This window comes from Lepus europaeus, chromosome 8, assembly GCF_033115175.1.
Source record: "Lepus europaeus isolate LE1 chromosome 8, mLepTim1.pri, whole genome shotgun sequence".
Lineage (NCBI taxonomy): Eukaryota > Metazoa > Chordata > Mammalia > Lagomorpha > Leporidae > Lepus > Lepus europaeus.
Genome location: NC_084834.1, coordinates 11,287,658 through 11,297,457, shown reverse-complemented (window position 1 = coordinate 11,297,457; position 9,800 = coordinate 11,287,658). Strand labels below are relative to the sequence as shown.

The 9,800-nt window shown below is 60.6% G+C and overlaps 1 protein-coding gene across 1 annotated transcript in view; it reads right to left on the bottom strand.

Annotated features, from left to right (window-relative positions):
- Positions 1-868: 868 nt before the first annotated feature.
- Positions 869-9,800, bottom strand: part of LOXL2 (lysyl oxidase like 2) — an 80,026-nt gene continuing 71,094 nt past the window's right edge. The window contains exons 11-14 of the mRNA XM_062199373.1: positions 5,608-5,723; positions 4,832-4,968; positions 2,521-2,632; positions 869-1,683 (exon numbers count right to left, since the gene is read on the bottom strand). Coding sequence (XP_062055357.1) covers positions 1,604-1,683; positions 2,521-2,632; positions 4,832-4,968; positions 5,608-5,723 — 445 coding nt within the window. The 3' untranslated portion in view covers positions 869-1,603. The remainder of the gene's footprint in view (positions 1,684-2,520; positions 2,633-4,831; positions 4,969-5,607; positions 5,724-9,800) is intronic.

Sequence of the window (9,800 nt, the reverse complement as noted above, 5' to 3'; positions counted from 1 at the left end):
GCTTGTTTTTTGTGGATGGGTACTACCAAAGGCCCACATGCTTGATATATTTTTCTAAAGATTTATTTATTTGAGAGGTAGAGTTAAGAAAGAGGGAGAGAGAGATCTTCCACCTGCTAGTTCACCTCCCAAATGGCCAAGGCTGGACCAGACCAAAGCCAGGAGCCTGAAACTCCATCTGGGCCTCCCATGTGGGTAGCAGGGGCCCAAGTGCTTGGGCCATCTTCTGCTGCCTTCCCAGGGAAATTAGTAGGGAGCTGGATTGGAAGTGGAGTGGCTGGGGTTTGAACTGGTACTCATATGGGATGCCGGCATTACAGGTGGCAGCTTGACCCACTGTGCCACTATGCCAGTCCTTGGATGCTCGATATTAAATGCTACTAAAGGCTGTAGAAACGTAACAATAGTATCTTGGAAAAATAAGGTGGGGAGAGAGGCCCCAACTCTGAGTTAATCAGAGAACATACATACAATGGTCTCCCATCCATGGGTTCTTTTTCCATGGTTTATTACCTACAGCTTGACAATGACATGGAAAGTTCCAGAAATAAGCAATTCATAAGTTGTAAGTTGCACGCCCTCCTGAGTAGCATGGTGGAAGCTGTCACTGTTCCACTCTGTCCAGCCTGGATGTCAGTCATCCTTTCGTCCAGTGTATCCATGCTGTATACGCTACCTGCCTGTTAGGCATATACAGGCCATGTCTCAGTTGCCACTGAGTTAGCGCTATTATGGGATTGCAGTGCTTGTGTCCAAGTAACCCTGCGTTTACTTAACTGGCCCCAAAGCCGGAGCAGTGATGCTCCTGCTATGCCAAAGGCGAGCCATCAAGTTCATCCTCCAAGTGAAGAGATGAAAGCACAGGAAATACTTAGACGATTTTCACATAATTTTTATTACAATATATTGTTACAGTTCTATCTTACTGCTACCAGCTACTAATCCCCTCCTGTGCCTAAATAAAACTTTATCCTAGGTGAGTATATACCGGAAGACACACGGTGTACCCACGGTTCAGTACCGTACGTGGCTTCAGGCTTCCTCTAGGGGCCTAGGAACGGTCTCTCGTGGACAAGGGGGCGATCCTATTTGTAGACTAGAGTAGAGGCAGTTGGTTAAGTTGGAATAGAGGTGTAGATATTCAAGTTTGCTGGAAATGACCAAAGAGGGGGAGGAACGGGATTCAGCCTGACCACTCGTGGGGTCACGTTCACCCACGTGCACCTTGAGAAAATGGCCCAGGTCTTCTGTGGAGGGCTGGGCCACGGCAGGCCTCCGTGGGCCGTGGTGTGGATGGGACCAGCTGTGATGGCCCGGGTGTGCACCTGGCGGCGTGGGCAACGCTGGCTCTCAGTTCGCACAGCCCTGTGGGTGGGTCCCAGCCCTGGAGGCCTTTGAATACATAGGTCAGACAGCAGCACCTGGAGAATGACGGGCGCGTCCCCTTCTTCCTGAGCTGGGACACGCTGCAGGGGTCTGGACGGCTGGGGGCTCTGGGGGACGAGGATGTGGCCATCGGGCCGACTCTGTCCCTGGGGGCGTGGGGGGAGTCACAGGAAGGTGTGGCGTGGCCCAAAGACAGAGGTGGCCACGAGGCGGCTCCTCACTGCGTGGAGAGCTGGTTGTTAAGCAGTCCACTGAAGTGCTCAAACTTCTGTTCTGTCTCATCGCTGAAGGAGCCACCTGCAGAGTGGGCGGGGGGGAGGCAAGGGGGGCCATGAGACGCTCAGCCCCTGCCCCAGGACTTGACCCCAGCAGTCTCTCCGGGAGGGCAGGAACTGGCGTCCACCACCTCCAGGCCAGGCACAGAGCAGGTGCTCTGTTAACAGCTCAGTGAGTGGGTGACTCCTTTGTACCTTCATGGGGGGCAGGGGGTGCACTTGTCCTGCAGAGGAGCAAACTGCTTTCCCTTTGTGCCCTGCTATGGTTTGGTTTAAACACCACGCGTCCCCACCCCAGAATTCACAAGGAGGTTAAATCCCAGGGTCCCATGCTGGCGGAGCCAAGCGAGCAGACACCTCATTCGGTTGTGATTAGAGGTGGGGCCTTGGGACTCACCGTGAGCCCTCTTGACCTTTGTAAGAGACCCAGACATGGAGACACACATACACGGGATGCTCTGTGCCACCCCTGGGCTCTGCGGGCGGGAACACCATTCCCGGAGGCCACCCCTGAGCGTGTGCTGTGAACCTGCACAGTTGCCAGTCAGAGGGAACCTCTCCCCCTTTATAATGACCGGAAACTGACACACATTTCCCAAGTCACACGGCCCAAGGGGAGAGGGTCTTTAAGCAGAGACCAGGAGTCACCAGCCTCCAGCTCTCGACAGAGGAACCCTCACACGCAGAGACCACGGCTGCCGAGACCACGGCCTGAGTCAGCGGTGGCATCAGCTCCAGCCACTAGGCAGCTTGGGGTTCCGCACTCGCTGGCCACAGCTGGCTGGTGAAGACTTGGGCTCCCTCCTGAGCAGGGAAGCAGGGCTGCTCCCGCCCGTCTCCTGCAGGGCGGAGGCCTTACCGATGTGACAGTTGTACATCCAGATGCGGTGGCCGTCGTAGCGGCACCTGCACTTCATGATGTTGTTGGAGTAATCGGACTCGGAGACCTCGTAGTTGGGATTGATGACAACCTGGGGTGGGGTGGGGGGAGATCAATCAGAGGAAGCTGCTGATGCCTCCGGCTTCCAGACAATGCAGGGAGCGGGGGTGGGGGGTACGGTGGGAGAGGCATGGCAGGTGCTGGGGTCCCAGAGCAGCTGGGGGAGGCGGAGAGGAGAGCAGCCTGGGGGAGCCTCCTGGGGTCGGTTTGTCCGCCTTGGTGTGACATGAGTGTGCACAAACAATGCCTGTGCCTCCACCAAGGGTAGGCCTTCCAGGAGCTGCCACCCTCCCATGGGTGCTCTCGGAAGGCCCCTGAGCCAGGTGCTACAGAGGAGTAGGGGGGTAGGGAGGAGGGCTGGGTGGCAGGAGGCCAGGCACTGGCCCTGCCTGGGTGACTGGCCAGGTCCCTTCTCGCCGGGCCTTGGGCTGCTCTGGAGAATGATGGGTCACAGTGGGCGACCCTTAAGTCCCTTCCTGCTCTGCTGATCCATCCGGGGCTGGAACCCCCTTTTGGCTCCTTCCCTTCCCTTCCTTGGCACTGGCCCCGCTAAGTGGCCACACCCAGGGCTGCAGGATCAGGAACGGCCTTCATTGTGAACGGCCAGGAAAGGGAGATCTGGGATAAGGGGCTTAGAAACGGGGAGGAAGGCCCGGACCCGACCCTGGAGCTGCCCACAGCGATGCTGCAGGAACTGAGGCCAGCCCCGCCCAGCACTGGGCCTTGGCCTGGGGAGGGCCAGGGACTGCAGGGGGCCTGCCTCTCCTTTGATCTCTTTCCTACCTGACAACTCTAGCTGTCCCCCTTGTCCCCAGGCATCTCCTGGCCAGCCCTGGGCGTGCCTGCAGCACAGATCCAAGGACAGAGGAACACAGCAAGGACCTGCGTGGGTTGCTCCAGGGCCAGGGTGGCCCACCAGGGGGCAGCAATAGGTGGTCTTCCCTGATCCCATCATATGCCATGGGCATTAGGCTCCTGTCATTCTGTGAGCCCAGGGAGCGTCGAGAACAAGGATAAAGCAAGGACTCCTGGGTCCCTGGGCCCCGCCCCTGAGGCTTGGTACACACACTGAGCCCTGCCTGGGAGTCGCTTCCTCCTTGCTCCTCTCCTGTCCTCAGCGGCAGGCCCTGGCGTCTGTGATACGGGCAGCCCACCGTGTGCAGCGACTCCCTAGGCCAGAGCTGTGTGTGTGTCCCAAGATTCATCAGAGCGTGGATTGCACCTGCTAACTGTAGGGTTTATGAGTTGGGAGCACCGAGTAGGGCGCTGCTGGGCCTGGGTTTTGCCTGGCTGCAGAGTGGAAAGAACTGTGATCCCCTTGGCGGCGAGACTAAGGGGGCTGGTGGATGGCGCATTCAGGCCCCCTCCCCATCCTGTATCTCCACGGTGACTCCAGAGGGCGCTCGTCAGAAGCTGTGGGGATGCCAACTCGCCCACATGCCTGCCAGGCACCGCCTACGTGCGCTGAGCCACGAGGGTCCGTGTTTCTAAAATTAAGCGCACTCCCTCCATCCCCCGGTTGTGGTCTGGCCTCGGGCTGCACAAGTGCTGCTGTCTGACTTCCAGCCTCCACCACCGCCCAGGAGACCTCTGCAAATGCCCCTCTGTGGCCACGGCTGCAGGTGGTGCTTCCTGGGAGGACTATGGGTGGGGACCGGGGTTGGCTCAATGCCCCTGCTGGGGTCAAAGCTTCCAGGCAGAATGACACATTTCTGGTCCACCGTGCCACCCAGCGGGTCAGGCTGGATGGCGAGACAGGTGGGGGTGGGGAGAGGGAGAGCGTGGCAGGAAGGCTCTGTGGGCAGAGTGCCCCCAGTGACCCAAAGGGAAGGCCCTGGGGATAGGGCACCCCCCGGCTCCCCTGCCTCATGGGCTCTGCCTGGAGCACGCAGCTGTTTGCAGGAGGAGGTGGGGCTGGGGGCTCCTGGTTCTGCCTTGGGCCTGGCTCTCTAGGGAGCTGACTTCAACACTGACAGCATAGGCCCCGGGGGGAGATGGGAGCACAGAGGAGCCAATCAGGAGGCCAAAGGGGTGGGGTGCCTTAGAGCCCACGGAAGCCGCTCTGTTCTGAGCACTGAGTCTGGCTTGCAGGTGCATTTTGATCTGCAACTCCAGGTGGCGTCCCAGGCAGCTCCAAGGTAACTATTAGGCAACTCCAAGGTTACTTAATAGTCCATGACACCCTGAGACGCCTGGGGCCTCGGAGCCCCTGGATGGCCGCCCGCCTCACCTGGAACAGGTAGTCTCCAGGAGGCACGTCGGTGATGTCTACCCACTGGCAGTCGATGTCATGGCGGTACATGTCCCAGCAGCCCATGGTGATGCCCTGCTCGCCGAAGTTGGCACACTCATAACTCTTCTGGATGTCTGCGGGGAGGGAAGCGCATCGCCAGGTGCCGACGTGCCTGGAGCCCCACCTCTCCTCCTGCCCCAGGCCCCCGCAGCGTTCCATCCTCCCCGTGTGTGGGCTTCTGATCTGCTCTCTCTTCGGGGGAACTGCCCACTCCATTCCCTTACCCACCCCCGACTCCCTGCAGGCCCTCGCCTCCGGGAAGCCCTTCCTGACCACTGTGGTCCACCTTGGCCTTTCTGTGAAGTCTTTAGCCTGGACAGGGACTACGTGTGCATCCGGGGGTTTTCCCGTGTCTTTGCTGGGCCATCAGCACTTGGAGCGTGGGCTCAGGTCTGATTTGTCTCGTGAACCCCTGGCCTGGGCACAGGTGCGCCCAAGCCGTGTGCTGTGGCATGTCAGTGGCTGCCGTGCCAGGCACCTCGGGAGGCACGTGTGTACTAAAGAGGTGTCCATCGGCACAGCCCTGGGGGATCCAGGCCTTTAGAACAGGTGTCGCCTACATCCCCAGCCCTCAGCCACAGCTGTGGAAGGCCCAGCGAGGAGAGAGGCTACGTGGGGAGTCGGCATCAGCCAGGGTGACAGAGTGCAGCGCCAGGCTGGGGCTCCAGCCAGGTGGGTGCAGGGGTGGGAGCACCCGGGCCCCCCACAGCTACCTCCTTCACACTCAGTGTCCTCGAGGCAGAAGCTGGCCTTGTGGCCCTGGGCCACCTTGGTGCCGTTGAGGTTCAGCAGGTCGTAGTGGGTGAACACTTCCATGCTGTGGTAGTGCCTGTGAGCGAGCGACAGAGAGAGAGAGGGAGAGGGCCCCGAGGTCAGGTTCCACCTGCAAGCAGTGGTCTCCCTGGCCATCCGTGCCAGCTATGTCCACATTGGCCGCAGCACACCCCAGAAAAGAGGGGCTGGCCCAGGAGAGGAGGGGGTGGGGGGCGTGGGGAAGACACAGCAGAGCTCTGCTTCAGCCCACTCCCCGCGCCGAGCCTCAGTGTTTTGCTCTGCTGAGTGAGCCTGTGAGGGGTGCTGGGGACGGCCAGGTGAGCCCGTTAGCAGGGCGCCCGCGTGCTGTCACGTAAGCCGTGACCTCTGAGAAGCGCTCATCTGGCCCCATGGCCCTTCCAGACTCAACGCGTGGTCGCGTGGTCGCGTAGTCGCGTAGTCCCGGCTGGGTGGCTTGGGAAACTGGTGGTGGGAGTATGATAGGGAGGCGGGAGGGAGAGGGGAGTGGGTGACTGGGAGACGTGGGGGTGGGAAAGCACTACAAAGCAGGGCTGGGCGCTTCACCCTGGGCTGGCTATGCACCTGAGGGGGGTGCAGCCCCAAGTCTGAGGGCCAAGGGCATGTGGCACGGGGGTGGGGGAGACAGCAAGGTGCGCCCTGGGGTGGGGGTTTTTGCTGGGAGCTGGGTGCAGAGCCCTTGGCCGACTCTGAGTTAGGGTCCATTTGTCGCGCGGGAGGAAGTGGGGGTGCAGGCAGGGGCTTGGGATCAGGGCCACCACAGGGGGTAAGGCAGCTGCCACACGTGCTTGCTGCCTGTGGCATGGGCCACCTTGCCACTCAGGCTGGCACCACGCCGACCCCCATCAACACAGACACACTGAGAAAACGGGGACACCCAGAGAACAGGGTGCTGGCATCCAAGGGGCAGTCCCCAGCTCACTTTGCTCCACCTGAACTTGTGTCCAGGGCCCTGGGAGCTGCACTGCCGGAGGCCTGCGACAGAGGGAGCCCTTTATCACCTGCGCCTGCCGGCTGCACCTCCTGCTATCCCGGGGGCTCGCAGCCCGGCAGCAGCTCCCAGCACCTCCAGGCAGTGGGGGGGGGGGGGGGGGCTGGGACAGGTTTTCCCTCCCTCTGGGTGTGTGCTTGTGCTAAAAATACCACGCGAGGTTGCTAAGCTGGGCTTCCTCCCTCCCCATTGGAGGTCACTCCTGCATGTGGGGAAAGTGACGTGGATGGATGGATGGATGGATGATGGATGGACGGAGCCAGGGGCCGGCCGAGAAGCCTTGACAAGGAGGCCTTCTGTGGCCACTGGAGCGGACGGCTTGGAAAGGGCTCTTCTGGCTTCTGGAAGGAGCGGGGTGAGACATGAGGTCTGACTCACTGCCTAGAAAATGTCTGTGCCGCTCAGAGAGGGGCTTATTCTGCCCGTGTGTTTACCCTCGGGGAGGGCAGCAGCCGGGTTAGCTTCCGATGTTCCGCCGGCGACGTGCAAGAGTGCGGCACCCAAACTGGACCCGCAGACGGGGCCGCCCTCGCCCGCCGCTCTGCCTCCCAAGCTTTGGTTTTTCTCCCTGCAGAATCCTTGGGCGGGGAGGTGTGGGCCCCTGGGCCCCTGAGGTGCACACAGCGGGAGGTGGGGCAGCTCCCAGAGCGCCAGGAGGGTCCAGTTCCTCTTCCCAGGCTGACCTTGGGGACTGCAGCCTGGCTAAGCCATCCCAGGGCACTGACCGCAGGCAGAAGGGCCTGGGGCGTGATGGGAGCCACTGGGGTATGCACAAAAGGACTAAGGGACCCCGCAGCTGCCTGGCACTCTCCCAGGGAGAGGTCTTGTACCTGGCGACAGGTGAGGCTGGCTCCCAGGAAGGCGGAGGCTGGGGTGTAAGCATGCCTTCCTAGGCCATGGGACAGAGAGACTGCTACTAGTAGTCAGTGCATCAGATGGCTGGGGCCAGCACCTTTCCCACGGCTGTCCCCCCACCCCCACCCCCGCCGTGACAGTCATGGCTGGCCAGTGTGCTTGTCCCCATTTCAGGGACACCGGTGGCATTCTCCAGCCCCCAGAGGTGCTGCCACAAAGCCACGGACCCCTCTGCTGGCTCTGCCTTCCATCCCAAAGGGCCAGGCAACCTCTGGCAGGGACATAGCCCTCCAGACGTACTGAGGGAGGCGAGTGAAGGAAGTGCCCCCTTGGCAGTGGTGCCACCTCCGACTCGGACAGTCCCCCTACCCCTCACTGTGCAGGAGCCCACGCTCCCAGCTGCTCTCCTGGGGCCTCCCCGAGGTGGACAGCCACCCCCACCCCCACCCCGAGCACAGCAAGGGGCTGCTCTCCCGTGCAGCAGTGCCCAGCTCTGTCTGGCCCCTGCTGGCTGTGAGCAGGTGCAGCCAGCACTCTCTGGGCTGTAAGAGGCAGGACGGGAGCCGCATCCCGCTCAGCAACTGAGGGCACAGGGCTGTGGCAAGAGAACCACTCGAGGGCATTTGCTCTGTCTGGTCGGCGAGGAAGCTTCCGAGGCCGGTGACTCTTTGGGTTCCAGCCTCGGGCTTTCCAAGAACGCAGCTCTGGGCCTCACTGCGGCCTCAATTAAACCTGGGCCAGCACTTTTCTCCCATTCACACCGACCGGATCCAGGGCTCTCCCACTTGGCTGCAAAGAATGGGCTTCGGAGCATCCGTAAATCTGCCGAAATGGGAGGTGGAATCTTCTGGAAACTTTTTTTTTTTTTTTTTTTGGGAGGAGAGGAAGGGCCAGCTCCCAGCTGCCTTTGAGGCCAGAAACCTTCTGGACGGCCCTTCCATGGAGCCTGGAGAAGTCCCCCGGATTCCAGAGGCCAGAGGCCCCCAACAGTCCCTAGGATCTTGTGGCCAGAGCTTCTCGTTTAGGGCCAGGAGGGGAGTTGGACAAAGAGACCGAGCGTTCCTCTCGGCTCCTCCCTCCCGCACGTGGACGGAACATCTGTGGGCAAAGTAGTCAGACCACAGGAAGAGCAGGGCCACCCGGAGACTCCAGGGCTGCAGACCACAGGGACCTGGCCCTGATGTCACCACAGGGCTGTCCCTAGAGCGCAGACGCAGGCCCCAGGGTGACTGGACCCGGTGGCCGCTGTGCACTGGGCAGCCTCCCACACGCTGTGCCAGGAAACCAGGCAACCGAGATGATTGGGACCCCGACTCCACCGTGACTCCCACCCCAAAGATGACCAGCGTGCCACTGTCTAAAGACCAAAACTCTCTCTCTCCCTTTCAAATAAATAAATCTTTAAAAAAAAAAATGTGTGTGGGGGCAGCGTTGTGGCATAGCAGGTAAAGGTGCTGCCTGCAGAGCTGGCATCCCACATGGGCACCAATTCGAGTCCTGGCTGCTCCACTTCCAATCCAGCTCCCTGCTAATACACCTGGGAAAGCAGTGGAGGTCGGCCCAAGTGCTGGGGCCCCTGCACTGGTGTGGGAGACCCAGAAGAAGCTCCTGGCTTTGGCCTGGCTCAGCCCCAGCCATTGTGGTTATCTGGGGAGGGAACCAGCAGATGGAAGATCGATTCTCTCTCCCCCGCCCCGACTCTGCCTTTCAAATAAGTAAAATAAATCTTAAAAAATAATGAAGACCAAAACTCTTTGGCCGATCAGGACTTTTCCCAGCATTCAGATCTCGTTTTGAAGGAAAACCAGACACCCTGAAATTGTATCACAGTGCTCTTCAAAGACTGAACCCAAACCCACCCACACGCAACCAGACCCTAAGCTGTGACGGGCCACCCAGCCAAAGGTGACAAGGATTCTGCACAGCTTGGAGAGAAGAGGCACACTTGAGGTCACATGGACCCCAGCGGGTCCCTCCTGGACAGCACACTCCTGGAAGCTTTCCTGGGCAAGCGATCTGACACCCAACCTCTGTGTCCTCTGTGGAGGCCACGGGCCTGGCACCCAGCAGGGGTCCCTGTAAATGTGACCTCTGCTTCCAACCGTGGCGGCCACGTAACAGAGCCGGACGGGGCCATGCAGGCCAGGCCTTCTCAGATTTGCCGTGCACACGGTCACCCGAGGAGCGAGTGCAGAATCTGACCCCGCAGCTGGACTTGGCCCAGGGTGGCACATTGCTGGAAGGTGGGCGGCTTTTGGGGGCTCCAGC